Here is a 19,977-nt window from a genome sequence, read left to right as displayed (position 1 = left end):
TTACCTACACTTTTTAAACATTGTATGGTTCAGTTATACTGTATGAGAAGATCAAAACTGCTTAATTTTAACTCATATTTTTGTTTTTTTTTAGTAATGTTTCATTCTACACGTTCATTTCACTATGCTAATGTGATGTGACAATATTCATCAGTCCTTAAATTTTTTATTTTTTTTAACAAAGACTAATAAGTACTACCACATCAATCCAATAAGATGAAAGTGTAGTAAGTCTGATTACACATTCTTTTATAGATAGCTACAATATGCATTTCCATATCCTTCTAATAAATTGTAGTACGTGGAAGAAGGGTCACAACGGCTATAAACAAGAGCAATTAATCAGGTGTTACAAACAACTTGGCTTATGAATGATACAAGAGAAACGAATCTTAACCAAGTGAAGCTTAAGAGAAACCATCTCTAAGTTCAACCATACATTTTTCCTAACACCATATCTAGGTTAGGAGTTCCACCACTACATTAAAACCTTCAAAACACATCAAGACAAAAATGAGGAAAACACCAAAATGATTTCAAAATTTCAAAATTTGAGCTGCTAAGTTGTATCTCAAATCCTCTTTTTCCTGCCCAACAGAGGTCTCTTGCCAATGGCTGAAGTGGCCTTGCCAGAGTGTGGTAGCAGCCCACGCAGAGAGGCTAAAACACCTAGACCCATGAAAGGGAAGTACATCATCAACAGCTTATCGGATGCCCTGCCAGACCCCATTAGTTCTGATAATATCGAAGCCTGAAATTTACACAAATGCACAAAATTTAGGAAGAAAGAGATCAACAATCTAAAGTTGATTAATTTCCACCAATGTGACAAAGACAAAGTCTACTTTCCTATGGAAGCCAGAAGACCTACACATTTACCAAACCAACAATTCCCATAATTACAATTTATAGAAGGTTAAGGCAAGAAAGTTTTTGGATCATTTGTAAAAGTATTTTATGTGACATATCTGTTATGAAAGTAGAATTCTACAGCAAACAGAGGAAGTTGGCATGACATGAGACCAGAAATCATTCAAGTAACAATATCCTACTGTACTGGCCACAAGACTTGCAGCTTCACAATTCTAGCCTCACGGAGAAAAAAAAAGAAGGTTAATTACACTTGACTCCCTCATCTACCATTCATTTCCACATTGTCCTGAAGAAATTATAAGCCAAACAAAATTCTGTCTGGTTTAACGAGCTGGTCTAACAGAAGGGATTTTTTTGCCAAAAAATTGGTAGTTTAAGAGGTTGAGTGTGACAACTGACAAGTGGTAATTCACAAATCATAAGACGATGTGTAAATGAGTGGTAGTTGAGGGGGTTAAGTGCAATTATCCAAGACAAATTATCATCATATGTGTGGGATCCAACTATGCAGCCAGCCAGCCACCGTTGCTCAATGCATCAGATCTGTATTTTTCAAGCTAGTTCACCATTTTGGTAGGATTTACTCGACAGCTTATATCAGATAAAACTAGAAAGATTAAGATTTTCACATTTTCTTTTAGACAGGCTGATTTATTGGACAATTCGAAACAAACCCATTTCTCCAATACCAAAATATAAGCTAAACCAAACAAAAAACTACTTTTACCATGGAATGGAACCCAGCAAAGCATACAAGAGAAAGAGAAATTCTATTTTCACCATTTTGGTAGGATAAAACTAGCAAGATTACGATTTTCACAAATTGGTTTAGATAGGCTGGTTTATTGGAAAATTTGCAACAAACCCATTTCTCCAAAACCAAAATATAAGCTAAACCAAACAAAATGGTTAAAAAAAATAATCTATTTTTAATTTTTTACCATGGAATGGAACTCAGCAAAGCATACAAGAGAAAGAGAAATTACCATGGAAGTGATGCAAGAGACCCCATAGACCAGACACGTGGTATTAACCCAAGGCTTCCCACCCAGAATCCCATACAAATTGAGCAGCGCGAGCGGCCACTGAAAGAGAAGCTCGAGCCACACAATCCCCACGAAGAAATGGGGCTTCTCAGCCACAAGATAGTCGCCGTACTCGCGGGAGTACCAGCTCTTGAGGTCGACGACCACTTGCGGGAACAAGCTGAGAGGAAGACACGTCTGCGCGTCTATCAGCGGCGCTGCGAGTGCGATCACGAGAAAGAAGAGGAAGAGTACGGCGTCTGTGAGCTTCAGTAAAGCACCCATTTTGATTTGATGATTTTTTGTCTTGGAGATTGCCTGTGTTTGTGTGTGTCTGTGTGTGCGCGTGTGAGAGAGAGAGAGAGAGAGAGAGAGAGCAAACTGGGGATCTGGAACGTTGAAATTTCAACGGAGGCCGGAGTCACGTAGAAGAAGAATAGGAAGGAAAAGTGGTATTCAGGAAGTGTGCAGAAGATCCGAATCAGACTGACCAATTTGGGTTTAAGTTGGTTTTTTTATTTTTTATTTTTTATTTTTTCTTTTTAGTTTGGTTGAAAAATGAAAATAAATTTGATCTCCTTTATTACTTTATCAAATAATTATTTAATTTTTAAAAAAAAATAACAAATTTAGATCGGGTGCTTGTCACCTTTATTAAAAGTGAAAGAGAGATGCTATAAATTATAATTACAGTTTCATTATATTTTGTTCACGTGGTATTGTCGATCGGTCTTTAATAAAGTAATAAACTATACATATCAAATTTGTATTAAACCCTTAAATTTTATATCTTAACAGTTTCGTTCCATTACCTGATCAAAGGGCAACTTGAATCGAATTTGACATGCATAGTGTTAGAATAGCTTTTGGATGATGTCTAGACAGTTCTAAATTTGGTCACATATGAATTAATTCCCGCAAGAAATAAGAAAATTAGGTAAAGACGTTGTCGAGATGTACCGGGAAGAAATAACTATGATGCTTAAGTCAAATATAATTCAAAAATCGAAGATGGCATAGACTTAAAAAGAAAGTTTCTACAACTAATGTTTTCTTGTGTTATTTTTTTCTAGTGAGAGAGACTCCCGTTTTTCTAGTGAGAGAGAGAGCCGGCAGTTTGTCTTGGTTTTGGGGGAGGGAGGCGTGAACGCCTCCCTCCTCCCTGGGTTTTTTGTTTTGGCCACCTTAGTCTTTGTTGCTAAGATGGTTTTTATTTGTAGTTGAGTCTTCCGACCTTTAGGGTTGTGGAAGCTTTAGTCGCCCCGGTGGGTGTTTAGGTTTTCTGGTTTTAGTTTGTATAGGCAGGAGAGTTCTCTGGTGAAGGTGTCGGTGGGGACTAGTCACCCATGGCGTGTCGATGGCAAAGTTTGTGGTGTGTAGTTCACTGTCAGATTTTTTGGAGGCCAGATCTACAAGTTTTCGCCTTCTTCTGGTGGACACGCGCCTGTTAGCTGTGTTTGTCGTCAGTCTCTGGTGCTCCAGCCGCTCTCCACGGCTGTGCGGTCTCTCGGTGATCGACGCGTGGCCTTCACGCGCCTGGGTGGTTTTCGGTTCGGATCGCGGGTGAGGGCTGCAAACCGGGTTTTTTCGCCGTGTATGGTGGTTCTGGGTGATGATCGGAGGCTTTTGGCGCTTCAGGGTTGATGGGCTTGTTCTCTGGTGCCGGCGCGTGCACCACAGGCGGTGGCTTTCTCGGCAGATAGCTCCTCCGTTGAGCTTTTCCTGTTTTGTTATAGTTTGTGTTTCTTTGGACAGTTTGCTTTGTACGTACATTAATCTAGTTATTGGCAATCGCCCAGAATGTATGACCGACTCCCTGTTCAAGTAAAGGTGTATGTCAACGCAGATGCATCATTCTGTTGGCTGGGTTTTATTTAGTAGCAACTGTCTGTATTGTATTGAGATGTTTGTACACCTTTAGGGTGCCTGTCTTATGCTTCACCCTTGTGGTGTCTGTTGTTGTAACGATATTTGATCTCAATGAAAGGCTTTCTTTCCTTCAAAAAAAGAAAAAAAAAGAAAAAAAGAAAGAAAGTTTCTACACTTAAGAGACAATTGGCCAAAAAAAGTCTCCCAATACCTTGGCTAAGTATTGCTTATATAAGAGCCTTTATGCAGTTTTAACCATGATGGGTGTGGCTGAAGAACGCTTGTCGTCAGGCAATGGTGTTAGCATTTCTCGAATTATGAAATTGATGGGACATTAGCTATGTTCGAGTACTATAGAGTATTGCGTGTGTTGTTGTCCTACTCTAAGATTGCAAGACGAATGAGATAATTCGAATAGGGCCTTGATTCCTACACAGTGTGTGGGGCTCACTCCCATGTGACGGGGTGTTGTGCAATTGTTTTGTAAATTTATCATTTTCCATTCCAATATCTTCTTTTTAATGTGGGTCCAATCAATTATTACAGAATCTTGTAAGTTGAGTTAGTGAAGATTTTTGACGGCGATCGTCTTGAGTCCAACCTATGATTGGTTGTGAGCCTTGGTAATGAAGATGAGTAGCGATCCCGATCAATGACATGTGCTGGTGAGCCCCAATCACAGATGGGCCAAGCTGGACTGATTGCTTCACACGGGTCTGAACTTATATCGAGCGGCCCAACTCCTAACACAAAGTATCTTAAATATTGAACATATATATCTTAGAACCATGCATTATTGTGATATAAAATTACAGATACCTCACTCTTATTTATAAGAATAATATCTAAGAATCAAGATTAAACTTAATTTCTCTGTTGCCTCGAGGTGGATAATAAACGATTTCACATTGCTGTGCAGTAAAAAAGTTATCTAATATTTTATAATGTTTAGAGTATTTTATCTATTAATTTTTATTTTTAAGTTGAATTATTCATGTTTTATAATTTTAGTATTTATCATAGTCACTGACTCCATATTTATCATATTTATCAATTTAACGTTTGTTGCAAATTAAGTATTTTAAAGAAATAAATAAATAATACTCAGATTAAAATGATGACTAGAAGTCTAGAAATGAAGGAAATTTATATGGGACTGATAAATACATATTAGGGTTCGTTTGGTTCACAGAATAGATATTTAGAATAGAATGTACGTTCTTTTATTTTGTAGGAATCTATTACTAAGAATAGCTATTGTAACAACCAATCCCAACGATATAATATTGTCATCTTTTGGCTCTCTCAAACCAGATTTTTTAGAATGTCATCTATCCTAGTACCGCTCCTGCAGAAGCATGCTTAACTGCGGAGTTTTGATAGATTCATGATCATCACGGCTTTAAAACACGTTGTGTCAAGAATTGTACGTTTATACACATAAGCACATCCCCATTCCCAGGCGATGTGGGACGTCACATCTATTTTATGGAAATAACGAAAAAAAAAATAAAGAAAAAAATAAAACCATCATATTTTTTCTTTAATTTTTTTAAATTAAACTAAAAAAAAAAACCTAAAGAACTCGTTGAATCTGTGTGGGTGGCCGACCACCCACAACAAACCTGACCAACCTTGGAGTGCCTTGTGGTAGACCCGTAAGGCCCTCCGAGAGTGGCCAAGACTACCCCTAGATTCCTTCAAAGTGGTTACGGTCAGCCCATGCTTGTCGGTAGTGGCTGTACAACCCCCAGGGTTAATTTGTTGTGGGTGACCGACAACCCAACAGATTCAACGAGTTTTCTTTTTTAAAGATTTGAGTTTTAGAAAAATAAGAAATTACGTTGATTTTTTAGTAATTTTTGTTCAATTTCATTGTAGTATATGTGTTGTCACAAAACTAAAAAATTGAAATAATTATTCCTTATACTATTCTTCATTTTAGTATATTAATTTTTTTTAATGAAATACTGATTCTGCGTATCATACGAGTCCTACAACTCTACGTGGAAAAATAACTTACGCAGGGCAAGGAAAAACGTGTAAATCCAAAAGCGGTGTCGTCTTGGAGAAAGGTTCGGAAGACCGAAAAAAAAAAAACGTGTTGCCGGTACCTCTCTGTGACTCTTTTGGAGGATCAGAGAGAGGAAGAGAAATGAGCGAGACAAGGCCGGTGCCGAGGAGAGAGAGCCCATGGGGGATGCCAGAGGGGGACCACCGTCAGCCAAAGGCCCATAGATGCAATGACCGAGCCGAGGATGTCATTCAAGTAATCCCCATACTCTTAAACCAAACACTTCCTTTGCTTACTGTTTTGTCAATTTTTCTCGTATTCACTTTCTGATCTGCAAAAGAGCTACACCTTTTAAGTTTTTGGGTCTTTCATCTCTGGTTCTGATTATAGTACGCTTTAAAGTTCCTTCTTTTACTTGGTTTTCTTGGATTCGTCTTGGTTAATTGGATTGTACATTTACAGGGATCTGGTGTGTTAGTGAGTGGGGGTTTTGGATAATCTTGGGTGGTTGAGGGTTTCTGGGTTTTGATGGGTTTTATTGGGGCTGCTTATGTTTGTGCTTGATTTTCGTGGGAATTTTTGTGAATGAGAGAGAGGATGGATCATGGATGGGAGTGCCTTTTTTGATATTTGTTTTAGCTGAAAATTCTTTGCTTACCTATCAAATTAATGAAATTTAACTTGCTTTTGGATTCTAGCCTGCCAAATTAGTATAATAAGTGCCATCCTTTTTGGTTTAGAAGCAAAAATAAGCAGTCTTTACCCTGCGGCCAAATAAAGAAAAAGGAAGACATAAACAGGATAAAACAATGGCTTGTGGGTTTGGATTTAGAAGAGAGTTATTTGGCCCTCTTTAGTCTCTTTGGTCTGCTCTTTTCATGGGAGGACAGATTAAATCAAGTTGTGTATGTCCTCGTAGAAACCGTATGGGCACATGAATTCGGCTAGCACTGTAGATAAATATTCTGTCCATAAATGGTGTTAGGAAATCACTTGGGATGTAGGAATTGTCTGCCGAAAATGGCTCCGTCCAAAAATTCCCACTGGTTTCTGCATATGCTTCTGAGGAAGTAACATTACTGTCCGCAACCATATTTCTCCTAGTTGCCATTGCAATATCTTTGGTGATGGAGGAGAACTTACTTGAGTATGGTTGTGGAGATGATGGTGAGCTATCAATTACTTGGGTAGTTGCTGGATTTGGAAGAGATTTATTTGGGTCCTTTGAGTCTCTTTTTTCTTTTTCTTTTTTTCGTTTTGGGAAAGATTGTTTGAGTTTTTTTTTTTTTTTACCTGTGTGACTGAGTTCTGTTTTGAGTGTTTCTTTAGGTTGGTGGTGTCTATGGTTTTCTAATCTCATTGTCTGTTCTTCCCGGTAGCTGAGTAGCTATTGCAGATCATATGCAAGTGAAGAGGAGAAGTTTGAGGCCTCAGATCACTTAATATAGAAGTTTGATGAACATGCCATGTTAGTTCTCGATAATGTTTTCTTTAATTGCTAATGGATGATGGCAAACTATAGTCCTCTTTTTTCTAGTTGTACTAAATAATTGGACTTTTGTTCTTCTTTTCTCCCTATTAGTGGGTCTCTCTTATATACTTCCAATGTACTTGGGTTGCGCCCCTTTGCACTTTTAATGAGATTGAATTACTTATAAAATATATATATATATATATATATATAATTGTACCAAAGAGAACATATTGTGGACTTGGAAGTATAATGAGGAGGAGTGAAATAATTAGTAATGATACTGGAGTTGAAGAACAAAGGAGGTCATTCAATTTTGACTGTTATAGAATTTGAAGAAGAATTTTGACAGGGAAGAAGGTGAAGAATGATGATAACATATGCAACAGCAATGACAACAATAAGAAGATGAAAACCGTCCTTCACTGAATAAAATTTTATATTTGAGCCTCCAGCAACAGAGGCACTGGTAGCTTTATGAGACAGAAACAAATAAGTCAGGAACTAATATTTCTTGCATCTGTTTCCAATGCCTAAAATCCTGCTGAATCTATTGTTGCAGGAGATAGATTAAGAATACCAAAATAAAGATTCTTCCAATCCATAATTTCAAGAGCTAAAAATAGGCTTCGAAGAGTGGTTCCCTTCAGTGAGATGTCAGCTTTATTCAAGTGGCCCACGATTGGGAGGTGGATGTCTTGGCTTCCTTATTCACCTTGTTGTATTCCATTAGAGTGAGAAGTGAAGGGGACGACAAGCTTTGGTGGACTCCTTCTCACAAAGTGAAGTTTGTGCTTAGTTCTTTCTATAAGGTCCTTACTTGCAAAGAGGAAGATGCTTTCCCCTGGAGAAGTATTTGACGGACCAAGGTTCCCTTGAAAGTGGCTTTTTTTGCTTGGTTGGCAGTGCTAGGGAAGATCCTTACCTTAGATAATCTTAGAAAGAGGCATGTCATTGTGATTAATAAGTGTTGTATGTGCAAGATGAATGGGGAAACTGTGGACCACCTTCTTCTCCATTGTGAGGTTGCTCGTGTCCTATGGAATGCCATATTTAGCCGCTTCAGCTTGTCTTGGGCTATGCCTCTTCGGGTGGTAGATTTATTCGCTTATTAGTGGACGGGTGGCCGCTCTCAGAGTGCTGTCGTGTGGAAGATTGTTCATTCTTGCCTTATGTGGTGCTTGTGGAAGGAACAAAATGATAGAAACTTCGAGGACAAAGAAAGGACGTTTGAGGAGCTCAAAACTTTCTTTTTTTATTCTTTGTACACTTGGACTGCTGCGTTCCTAGCTTCCTTGGTGATTAGCTTTCATAATTTTCTTGTTCTTTTTTCTTCTCTGTCTTCGACGCTCCTTTTGCATACTCCCTGTGTACTTGACTGCGCTTTGCATTTTTAATGATATTTCTCTTATCAAAAAAAGAAATGTTTTTGCTTGATTTTAGTGGGAATTTTTTGGTGTGAGGGGGAATGGATTGGAATGCTTTATCTTTTTTCTTTTCTTTTCTTCTTCTTCTTCTTCTTCTTTTTTGAAGACTCTTTCATTACCTATCAACATTTTGAAATTGAACTTGCTTTGGTATTCTTGCCTGCCAAACTATATTGTGAAGTGTCACTCTTTTTAGTTTAGAAGCAAAAATAAGCACTCTTTACTCAAGCAACCAAAAGAAGAAAAAGAAAAACTTAAATAGAAAATAACATTAGCAGCAAATATGGTGTGTACGTATGTCGGAAAGAGGAACAAGTTATAAATGGCCATTACAATTTAACATGGAGAATCCATAGAGCTGGTAGGGGGGCAAGGGATTTTAGAGGATGAATTGTGAGAGGGTTGTGAAACATACAACCTCTCCGGTTAGAGGATTTATCTTGAATTCATGGTTTTATCATGTCATTTTCATTGCAATCAGTAACATAACGGGATTTCTTCAGAAAATGATAATCTTTGAGTTGATTTAGGTGAAATTAGTTTCAATTGTAATGGAGATGTGGATAGGACATGCAAATTGCATTGTTTTTATGGGCATAGTTGATTTTTCTGTGCTGAGGTTTGTGTGTAGGAGAAGAGTCAATCTTATTTATGGTTTTTAGTTGGTTAGAATCTCTCCTCGTCCCCCTGCAATGTGCAGGTAATGGCAAAGTCATGTTAGAAAGGGTTGTTGATTGTTTCTTTCTTCCAGTTTCCTTTCATGCGTGGTTGAAGAGATGGAAGATTTTCCTTTACTACTCTTGGGTTCAATTAACTTTGGTTTGTTGTGTAGGCGTGTTTTGAGGGAAACCCGTTTAAGACAGTTCCAGGACCTTTCAAGCTCTTCTGGCAATGCATGCGTTCTAAACCTGGGTATGGTTGATGTTTAGTATGCAATTCCAATCTATTCTTTCAAATTTATACTCAACTATGTATGAATAGATCCATGGAATCTATTCACTTTTAAATATGAACTATTAAATGCTAAATGTGTCTCATAAATGCCCTCAATTTAGTTGATGAAAGATGGCTAAAGAAAAAAGAAAAAGAAAGATGGCTCTTTAGAGTTGCTCTACTGGCCACGGTTTTCTATTTTCAGCACTCCACGAGTTGAAGTCTGTTATGGTGGCACATTGATTTGAAGGTTATTGTTATGTTTGTGGAAGTGCATTCAGCAAAATCTTTAGATTTACGTTAACAGTGTTCGTGGTGGTGCAGGGAGGAGCCGACGGAGCCATATACCTATTTGCAGTTGGATCCGCCAAAAGGAGAGATGAAACTTGAGTGAAGCTACTTAAGCAGAAAGCCTTGAAGACAATTTTAGTTTTAGGTTCAGTTCTTATGGTTTCAGAACTTCCAGTTTTCTTGTCCATCAAATATGATGCTTACATAAAGTTGGAGTGACACTAAGTTTCTGGCTTTCTATTTAATAATAAAGATGTTAAGTGCACCCCAAAACTTACCAAAGTGATCATAATTTATTCCTTCTGTCAGGCATGTTTACTTTTTGTCTTTTTTATCTTATGCATTGCTACATGGTTGCTTATTACTGCATCACCAAATGTCCAGTACCAAAATGATGAATGATTAGCCATTGATCAATTTTCAGATATTCCTGAAACTCAAATGTGGGAATTTCAGGCTTCTAAGATACTTTTTGGCTAATCTAAAACATCACAGACCACAATTTAGAATCAAAAAGATTAGCGCATGCTTGAACGTTTACTTTGTTTTTTTTTTTTTAAAGAGAAAAGGAACATATGATTCCAAAAAAGATGTGATCTGTCTTGATTGAAATATGTTTTCTCCTTGAGTGCTGTTTAATTGATGACAAGAGTATCATGGATAATTCATATTAAAGGCAGTCATGATTTTACTGCATGTTTTTCCGACATGTGAGTCGGTAGAGGGAGGTGGTGGTTTTTGTTGCTGAGATCCATTTCCTTCGTGAGCACTATGACCTGATATTTTCCTTATAGCCTCTTTATTTTCAATCTCTTATCTAAAAAGGTGCAAGTTAATGAATTGCCTGATTGTTAGAAATGGACTATCTTTGAAAAGATCGATGCAAAATCTCTGCTATTTTCTTTTTTCCTTCTTGCTTTGAAGTCTTTCTACAATTGCTGAACTTGAACAACACAGATGTTATTCATAGTTGGAGGAGATGTGGGCTCTCCCGCCTCTGCCTTTCTCCATGAAATTCAAAAGCAACAGGAGGTGGACTGACAACAATGACAACTCCGGTGACATGCTGACTCCAGGTCACTTTCTTGGGATTTAGACAGATTTTGCTATCTACATATTAGTCTACTAAAAATCAATAATGGGCTCTCCTACAGTCAGATTCCGCTCCACAGTCCATGGTAGGTCAAAGAGCTTTGCAGTGATGAATTTGAAGATCTTATTGACATTGATGTTGTAGGTTGCACTTGAAAAGAACAAGGTCGCATTCAGGGCCTTTGCTAATGCTCTTGCCTGTCAGAAATAAGGTTAGAAAGCATCATTATCATTATATGCAGATCAGATCACATATGAGCTTGAAAATAGATAACTTGGTTGGTTTGTGAGCCCTTGTTGTCCTTAAAAGAGGTAGTTAGGAGAGCCTGTGCCATCATTGAAATTGTGGTTGGATTAATGGTGTCCCCTTAAAATAGGCCGACAGTGAGCCCCATTGCTCCTTCCTTGAATTAGGTGTCTGCTTAAAGGGAGTTGTTGGTTAGTTTAATGGAACCAAAACTATCCTTAAAATGAGTGGTCTGTGTTTGCATGGGACCAAAATCATTTAAGAAATGCTCGTGGTAATCTCAATCTATTTTTTATTTTTATTTTTTTATTTTTTATTTTTAACAATGACTGATCTAAAGGTTGATTGAGACTGTCATGTCACTATTGTGGAATAAAAATATAGTTTTTAGCATTACACAAATCATTCTCCACGAGGTAATTTTGAGTACAACTATTTCTCAATGTTGACGTGAAAGTTCTAACCGATCATTAGATCAAACATTATTAAAAAATTAAAAAAATCAAAAGTTTGGTTGGAACTAGACATCATCATTATAAAATAAAAATATTATTTCTAGCCTTCCTTGATATTTTTTTTGTTTGGACAACATCCTTATCCATTCTTGACTCTTCTCCTTGTCCATCCTCATCCATATCTTTCATCATTGAAAGAAGTCGTCCTTAGTCTGTCAATTCTCCAAGATTGACAAATCTAAATCTACCTCTTATTCTACCCCAGAAAGGCCCTATAATTATTCATAATCTTGACAACTCTCATCTCAAAGAGTATTCCAGAATATTAGGTGGAATAATACCGATTTGATTGCTTAAAATTATATATAAGAAATCATCAACTACTTGATTTTGAAAGGCTTCTCTAAATTTTATAATCTTTTCTAGATGTGATGATTGTTCAATAATTTCATAATAAATAGTAATAAGGATAAAGTTTCTCTCCAAAATGGGTCTATTAAATTGATATTTGTTTTTAAATCACGTGATTCTCACACGGATCTCAATTTAATAGACTGAATTGAAACAATTTTTAACCCGAATTGAAATCTTTACCTGACTTCCGATCGTCCACTGCAAATCTATGGGGAGTTGGATGAAGTCATCAAACTTTGTTCCGATTAAAACTGGAATTGCCGTCTAAAAAATCAGGCAAAATAACACATATATTAATATGAGCATGAGCAAATTAACATGGATATATAGCAAAAGAATTTGTGAAAAATTGAAAATATGTGCTCGTCGGATTCACACTTGATTCCATTTTATTGCTTCTTGATGCCACCTTATGACGCTGCAATAACGGAAATTAAACCCATCAAAATCAAGTTCAAGAAAACTATACCCATTAACCCCTAATTTCCTTCAAATTCATTATCAATGTAAAAAGTAAAAAATTGAAGATCAATTTAGAGTGCATTTACCCCCACAATTATGAAGACACCCAAACTTGTTTTTAAACAAAATCGTGAAAATAATTCTATTCAGAGTGTGCATTTGAAGGAAACGACGGTATGAAAACGTAAAAATAAAAAGTAAAAAAAATAAGCGTTTTCAAATTACACAGTACCTTTATAAAAGTTCATGATTTTAAAAGTTGAACTGCGATTTTATCGTTTTTAAAAATTGTATTTTTATTAATTACATTTTAATTAAAAATCTGTCGTTTTGTTAAGAAAATTACTATTTTTTTAAATTGCACATTTTAAAACCGTTAAACGGAACGGAAATGAAAACTCACTTATTTAGAGTACACCGACTTGTTAGATCAAACATGAGCAGAATCGCAACAGAATCCTTACAAGCAGCAGGAACGTGATCCCAAGCTTTTTTATCACCTGCAAGCATGTATATACAATCATTAATTATATGGATAAACAAATGATGCCTAAAAGAAACACATAAACATGGATTCACGTTGAGAAAATAAATAAATAAAATAAGAAAGAAATCCACCATATATATATATATATATATATACCTCCTACTTCCCAAATACAATAAGAAATACGTGCACCTCCAACCAATAATGTCTTATCCACTATATTCAATTCTTTCTTCTGCTGTGCTCCCTGTTCTTCCTCATTCCCTACATACTTCTCCTTCAGCCATTAACAAGATCACCAAGAACCATTTATATAAGTCATCAATGGCAGAGAAAATACACACCCATCTTAAAATATCCAAAACACAACCCAGAAAACATATTTATTTGTTAAACCATTCTCTTCTTCTTTTTCTTTTCTTTTTTTTTTTTCAAACAAAAAACAACCTTAAACACAAAACATTCCAAAAAAAAAAAAAAAAACCCCTTTTAAAGAAGAGAAATGTAAGCTCGAATGCCATTAACAAAAATATTAACAAATGACCTCAAACACAAAATATTTAAAATTGTTTTTATTTTTATGTCAAATCAAATAACTTTTTTCAAATAAAAAAAAATAAAATACACCTTCTAAAAAGCACTAATAGAAAAATATAAACGGGTAGCCAATGCCTGAGTGCCATAAGTACGTAAGAAATATCCTTTATTTACGTAAAACAATAAAAATAAGTGCAAAAAATTGAAAAACCCGTATAAATTATGTGAATGAAAATCTAGAATACAAACCAGAAAACTGGTCTTTCCAATTTGGCGATCACCCAAGAGAGTGATCTTCAAGGCAACCAAGTCGGAGCTGTCGACGTCGTGGTTATGATACACGGGTGTCGTGATGTGCTCCTCCGGCGCCACCTCAGGCGTGCCTAGAGGAGACGGAGATGGCGCCGTGGCATGCGACAACATGCGGTACCGGATAGGTTTCCCTATGGAGCACAAGAGAAGTCGGTCCAACAGCCTCCGGAACCATCGCCGGAGGATCAACATGCGACGTTGAAGTCTCCTCTGAAGGCTGAGTTGAACGATTTTTTGACCGAGTTCAGTCATCTGGGTTTATGGACGGAGAGTGTGGGGTGGATCGATGATGGCGGCCGCGCGACTGAGTCTCTTGTCCTCTGGTTTTGGCGACGAGAGGGAATGGAAGCTGAGCTTCTAATGGCTCTCATAAGAGAGAGAGAGAGAGAGAGAGAGAGATCTCAAAAGGCTCAATGGTTATTTTTAGTATATTCTTTTATTGGGTTTTTTATTTATCAGTTCAGTTACAACGACCTTTTGCTATAAATGTGACTACTTTTACGGGACGGTTGACCGGTAATATGGACAAGATCTAATGATTTTAATAGTTTAGGTCGCCGGCTTCCGATCAAGTGTGTCGGGCCTCTCTTTTTTTTTTTTTTTACTTGTCATGTGTAAAGTTTTTTCAACGGTTTATATTTAATTTAATTTTTTTTAATGAAAAAAGGTAATATAATTAAATCTAAACCATTAAAAAATTTCAAGTCTTTTTTTTTTCCCTCTAAATTAATTAAGCTGAAGGAATTATTTCCATTTATGTAATTTCCATATATATATTTTTAATAATACCTGTAACATACTTTTTTTTTTTTTTTTTTTTTTTTTTTTTTTTTTAATCAATAATATAAAGGGGGAAACGGGTAAGAGTATTCCCAACAGCTTCCCCTACGCATAGAGAAAATGTCAAAAAAATCACAAAAAAACCACTCACAGTAAATACACGATCGGTTCCCTAAGCATTAGGAATGCTACAGTTCAACCCAATGTGCAGGGAACCAAAAGAGCTTCACTATCCATTATTTTAATACAAAATAATTTTCTTTTCTCTCTCATCTTTTCATCTTTTTGTCTTTTATTAGGGATTGTATTGAAATTTTGTGAAAAATGTGAGGGTAAATACAAACTTATATTTGTGAAAAAAAAATTATTTAATGGATATAAAGAAAGATAAGAGAATCTGTTGTGGAGTGTATTTTGATAGAGAAGCAAAAAGTAATTTTGTTCAATAAATTTAAGAAAAATCATAAAAAAGTTGTTATGAATGCTCGTAATTAAGGGGGTGGGTCTATTGGTTCAAATGGAGGAGACACGGAGCAAGTTGAAAGGAAAGCTTCTATACATATAATGAGAAAGTGTCCATTTGGCTACCAAGTGCGCTCTAGAATTGGCAGATCTACTAAATTTTGAACAAGTCCGACCGGCTAGGGCTCGAGTTGAGTTGCCAGTGGATATCGATCGGAAAAGATGACTAGACTATCTGTTAATTCGAAGTTAGGTTAGGGTAGTTAGTATCCATGGTAACCATAAGAGAATCTCCATTCCAGAATCAGGGTTTTTTTCTCCCAAGAAGCTACAAGGGATGCTGCAAGGCTATAACAGTCACAATTAGTACTCTCTGATATTGGTTGAGAACAGCGGCAACCACATCATAGTTAGCTTTAATGTGGCTTGGAGGAAGAACTCATTATTCACTGTCTGGGAAGAAAAGAATCACATACTTTAAAGACATGTTAATTTAATAAACTAAATTGAGAAAATATCTAATTGTTTATGGCTTTATTAGGTACGGCATTTAATTTCCCAAAACCTCTATCTCTCTTAGTTTCGAGAAAATCTTTTTCTTTCCCATTTATTCTTTATTCTAAACCTTAATTAACCTTTTATACTACATTCAAAACGGGTTAGGATCTTCTACAATTATTTGTCTAAATTTGAGAGAATTCGAACAGCTAATTGTGAAAAACCACTTATGGAACCTATCTGACCAAATAAAAATTGAGCTGTCCAACCACTTATTCGGTCAAGTGGGTCCTATAAGAGGTCTCTCACAATTATCTGTCAAATTCTCTCAGATTCAGACAAATAATTGTAGAGGATCTTAATCTAACCAAAACTATTTTTTTTTTTTTCGCTAGAGTTTATGGTACTCTCATATATATATATATATATACATCTTACATTAATTCTTAATTAGTCAATTAAAGAGAATAGCTAAAAAAAAAATAAGAGTTATATGCGTACTCTTTACTTGAGTGAAAAAGTATGGTTATGTAGAACCGCCCTAATTTTCTTGACGTTCAGTCCAAAAAAATAAAATAAAATAAAAAATAAAAAATTGACCGGGTTATTTTATGGGCCTATTTTTAGTTATTTGTTTTAGTTTTTATGAAGATATTTATTTGCTTGAGACTTTGATGTTGGGCGGCCTCCCCCCACCGGTAATTAGTTTTCTAATTTAATAAAGCATAATCTTGCCTATAAAACATAAAAAACAAAATCATGGTCACTATCATGTGGCCAACGATGTGGGTATGTCCATATATATATATATTTGGGTTTCTGCCTCTTTCTTCTTCTTTTTTTTTTTCTTTTTTTTTTTTCTCTTTTTTTTTTTTTTTTTAAAGGGTCAGCGTGAGCCTAATTCCCAGCATAATTCTTAAACACTTTCCGTTAATGTACATTAAAGTTCTTTTTGGTGTAATTATTTTTATTCTATATACACTTCAATTTTATCCTGCAACCATTACGTTGTTGACATGATAATCATAACAAATTCTTTTTTTTTTTTTTAACAATAATTCAATAAAACAGTCATGCCAACGTAATATAATAATTACAAAATAAAAATATAATTTCTAACCTTACTCTTTTGTTTTTTATCTTTTTTTTTTTTTTTGGTTATAAACAAGAGAGGGGGGGGGGGGGGGGGGGGGGGGGGGGGGAGCAGAAGTGGTGATTCCATTCTGATAAAGTTGAAGGACCAAGTTCTCACTTATTTTAAAACTAATTTTGATATAATAAATGATGGATAATCGTTTCAATATAATTTTCTTTTACAACTACTAGGCTGTGGACACAGTCAAAATGGCCCTCAAAATTAACAGCCTTAGGTTCAAAGTCAAATGCCAATATTCAGTGGGTGCACAAGATTCAACACAAAGAAGCCTCAAATTCATAGTATGGACTTAATAGTTTATGAGTGTGCATACGGACAGATAATAACCACCTCTATTTGTTATTCGTAATTTTTTACTATTCAATATTTACTATCCGCTATTCGTTATTTGCACATGCAGATACATTTAGCAAAAATTATTATTTATGTATTTTTTAAAAAGGTTTTTTTTAAAAAAAAAAAAAATTAAATTAAATTAAATTAAATTTTGCCCCAACTAAAATTCTAATTCCGCTATGATGACATGTGGTCAATTTTTTAGGTTTAAAAACCTTAAACAAAAAGGCAACTATAACTTAATAACAAGCATCTTCCTTATCTCCTTCTGTGACATATAAATTGATATATTTGTGATACATGTGGTATCTATCATGCTCCTATTTTTTTCACGAGTTTATTTAATGGACTTACCTACTGGCATTCTGTTGATGGGAGCATTCCTAGACCAAAAGTATAAAGTGATCTAACTCTTTTTTCTTTTTCTTTTTTTCAATTTAAAAAATATGGAATCTTGATTCGGATGATGCGAGAAAGCTAGACATCTTAACCATAAAAAAAGAAAAGAAAAAAAAGAAAAGAAAAAAGAAGTATAATCGAATTATCGACATTTTATCTAATTTAACAAGATTTTTTTTTTTTTAACAAAAGTTCTGAGTATTTTATTGATCAAAGATTACGGACATAAAGCTCTTACATCACAAAGCATAAAGTTCTGCAAAATCATAGCCACATGCTATGAGGTTACATAGTCATAGATACAAACAAAATTCTTACAATAAAGTGCTATCTATGGCTTTCATCTTCCGCTACCCCATGTACAAAAATAGTTAAAGAGCAAATTTATTCCGAGTAGACTATATCTAAGGGTGCGTTTGGAATTGCGATTTTGTAAACAATAAGTGCGATTTTAAACCAAATCGTAAAACATAATACGTTTGGGAACTGCATTTTAAAAAATTGCAATTTGAAAACGTAGGAAATTTGTTTTTTCAAATCGCAAGTAAGATTATGCTTTTTTGAAAATTCAGAATTTTAAAGGTTACTTTGCGATTTAAAAGGCTAAACTACGATTTTGCCAAACGCTTAACTACATTTTTAAAAATCACATTTTAAAATCACACATTTTAAAATTGTTATTTTAAATTGCACTTTTTGAAATCGCAAATCCAAACAAACCCTAAGATAAGGGTAGCCAAATATCTTAGAAAAAATTATTTAAACCGACCGTGAGAAATAACCCCTCACATTGAACTATGTAGGCCGTGAAAGGTAAGCCCTCACACCTAACTAACCTTCATCCCATAAATTTCCCATGAAGGCAAATTTAAAGTGAAGGAAATTATTATTCAAAGAAAAAAAAAAAAAAAAACCAGCAAACAGTAGCAGGGGCTAGAGAGGAGATGAACGGTATATCACGAATGCATAGTGGAGATGCCAAAATTGTTGATATAGTCGAAGAACACCTACAAACAAAAGAAAAAACCAAAATAAGATGGATAAGGTAGGAGCGAAGAATAGAAAGGGAAATGGAAAAAGGTTTTTTTTTTTGGGGGGGGGGGGGGGGAAACTCATTTATTGAACTGCCTCAAAAATTGTCAACTTTTACTGTCTCTTTTTTTACAACGTTAAAAAATTCTTGGACTATATTATTTATTTGGTCTATTCTTAAATATTGTTAAAATTCATCTTGTACCGGGATGTTTATATAAATATTTTTGTTATAGTAGTGCTCCATCTCTTCCTAGGCTTTTTTTTTTAGTGAAAATCTCTTCTAATATATTAAAAGAGACCAACTGGTCAAATGTGCAGGGTTCCAAAGAATCCATAATACACTAAGTCACGGCACAATGGTGAGAGTTTCCTCCACCCAGGCAAAATAGACTAAGATCATAACAGAATACAACTGCCCAAAAAACCTAGACAATAGAAAGATACCTCAACGATACCATAAAACCCTACTTGATCTGGGAGAGGGTACACAAACTAAGCTATAAAATAGCTTTGAAGTACTAGGTTTTGATCTTACAAAAACAACACAGAAGTTGCATTCAACAACAAGAAGACACAAACAAAGAAAAAACAACTACAAATGCACTGGTCGGACCATTCCCCCCACTTCCCCAATTCGCTTGATGGTTTGCAAACTCCAAAAGATTCCCGAAACCGTTCCTGGAAGATCGCCCTTAAATGCCGCATTCGAAAAAATTGCCCTGAATCACCAATGCAATTATGGATTTATCAATTTATGCCGCACTTTGCCCCTACTGCGAGATAATCGGCGGACCAATATCGTCGAAATCGTCATTCCCCTTTTCACTCGACAACCGTCGTTCCAGAAGAGATCCATAGGCCGCCTCCACTGCAAACAACCACGGATAGGACCTGTGCGATTATCGTCTCTTAGCATGGCCATTCAACCTAGCAGCGGCGTAGCAAGATCCCCCATTCAATGTCAGCATCAGGCGCCACAAATTCGACCGAAAGATCCATGAATAAAGCCCAAATCTAGAAATGTGAGAAATCGTCAGCCTTTACACCCCATTAATCAAAAGAAAACTACAATAAAACATAAACGTCGACAACTCCATCTTGGAGTAGGACGAGATAACACAACCCCTTCACCTCCAAGGTATTGACGACATCCGAAGAGAGAAAAACAATTATTTAGATACAAACCCTAACCCTAACAACTAAGGAGGTAACACGTTCAAAATAAGTTTTTGCCTTCAAAGGAAAAAAATCGTCGGAGCTTCTTTTCTTCGCAATATATATATATATATATATATAAACAAAAAAAATACAAAAACCCATCAAAAATAATAAAAGCGTTTAACACTTGAAACAACGAAGAGACATACCTGACAAACGACATTCGAGCGAAATGAAAAAAGAA

At 35.6% G+C, this 19,977-nt stretch overlaps 3 protein-coding genes across 5 annotated transcripts; 1 reads left to right on the top strand and 2 right to left on the bottom strand.

Moving 5' to 3' along the window:
* Positions 1-318: 318 nt before the first annotated feature.
* LOC133860896 (uncharacterized) lies at positions 319-2,393 on the bottom strand. The gene is made up of 2 exons (XM_062296553.1): positions 1,860-2,393; positions 319-751 (listed from the first exon to the last, which is right to left on the bottom strand). Exons 1-2 carry the CDS (start codon positions 2,181-2,183, stop codon positions 572-574), a joined length of 504 nt encoding a protein of 167 aa, XP_062152537.1. The 5' UTR covers positions 2,184-2,393; the 3' UTR covers positions 319-571.
* A 3,419-nt stretch (positions 2,394-5,812) lies between these two features.
* On the top strand, positions 5,813-10,176 carry LOC133860847 (uncharacterized). Its single transcript, XM_062296477.1, has 3 exons — positions 5,813-6,036; positions 9,512-9,591; positions 9,937-10,176. The coding sequence occupies exons 1-3, from the start codon at positions 5,923-5,925 to the stop codon at positions 10,004-10,006; spliced, it is 264 nt and encodes an 87-aa protein (XP_062152461.1). The 5' UTR covers positions 5,813-5,922; the 3' UTR covers positions 10,007-10,176.
* A 594-nt stretch (positions 10,177-10,770) lies between these two features.
* LOC133860846 (septum-promoting GTP-binding protein 1) lies at positions 10,771-14,337 on the bottom strand. Of its 3 annotated transcripts, none has more exons than XM_062296474.1 (6): positions 13,847-14,337; positions 13,217-13,337; positions 12,977-13,073; positions 12,490-12,529; positions 12,292-12,375; positions 10,771-11,193 (listed from the first exon to the last, which is right to left on the bottom strand). In XM_062296474.1, exons 1-6 carry the CDS (start codon positions 14,159-14,161, stop codon positions 11,029-11,031), a joined length of 822 nt encoding a protein of 273 aa, XP_062152458.1. In that variant the 5' UTR covers positions 14,162-14,337; the 3' UTR covers positions 10,771-11,028. The 3 variants fall into 3 exon arrangements, with proteins under 3 accessions (XP_062152458.1, XP_062152459.1, XP_062152460.1); XM_062296475.1 differs by having other exon boundaries at positions 13,253-13,337; XM_062296476.1 differs by lacking the exon at positions 10,771-11,193 and adding an exon at positions 11,206-11,413.
* Between the last annotated feature and the right edge of the window lie 5,640 nt (positions 14,338-19,977).

This window comes from Alnus glutinosa, chromosome 2, assembly GCF_958979055.1.
Source record: "Alnus glutinosa chromosome 2, dhAlnGlut1.1, whole genome shotgun sequence".
NCBI lineage: Eukaryota > Viridiplantae > Streptophyta > Magnoliopsida > Fagales > Betulaceae > Alnus > Alnus glutinosa.
This window is presented reverse-complemented; position numbering and strand designations above follow the sequence as displayed.

What these genes read in the sequence shown, in the direction of transcription:
- LOC133860896 (XM_062296553.1), bottom strand. Translation starts at nt 2,183, where the DNA reads ATGGGTGCTTTACTGAAGCTCACAGACGCCGTACTCTTCCTCTTCTTT. An exon ending in TCTCTTGCATCACTTCCATG is followed by an intron (nt 752 to 1,859) that starts GTAATTTCTCTT and finishes TGTAAATTTCAG; the next exon opens with GCTTCGATATTATCAGAACT.
- LOC133860847 (XM_062296477.1), top strand. Translation starts at nt 5,923, where the DNA reads ATGAGCGAGACAAGGCCGGTGCCGAGGAGAGAGAGCCCATGGGGGATG. An exon ending in GAGCCGAGGATGTCATTCAA is followed by an intron (nt 6,037 to 9,511) that starts GTAATCCCCATA and finishes TTTGTTGTGTAG; the next exon opens with GCGTGTTTTGAGGGAAACCC. An exon ending in TGCATGCGTTCTAAACCTGG is followed by an intron (nt 9,592 to 9,936) that starts GTATGGTTGATG and finishes GTGGTGGTGCAG; the next exon opens with GGAGGAGCCGACGGAGCCAT.
- LOC133860846 (XM_062296474.1), bottom strand. Translation starts at nt 14,161, where the DNA reads ATGACTGAACTCGGTCAAAAAATCGTTCAACTCAGCCTTCAGAGGAGA. An exon ending in TTGGAAAGACCAGTTTTCTG is followed by an intron (nt 13,338 to 13,846) that starts GTTTGTATTCTA and finishes TAATGGCTGAAG; the next exon opens with GAGAAGTATGTAGGGAATGA. An exon ending in AAGCAATAAAATGGAATCAA is followed by an intron (nt 12,376 to 12,489) that starts GTGTGAATCCGA and finishes CTGATTTTTTAG; the next exon opens with ACGGCAATTCCAGTTTTAAT.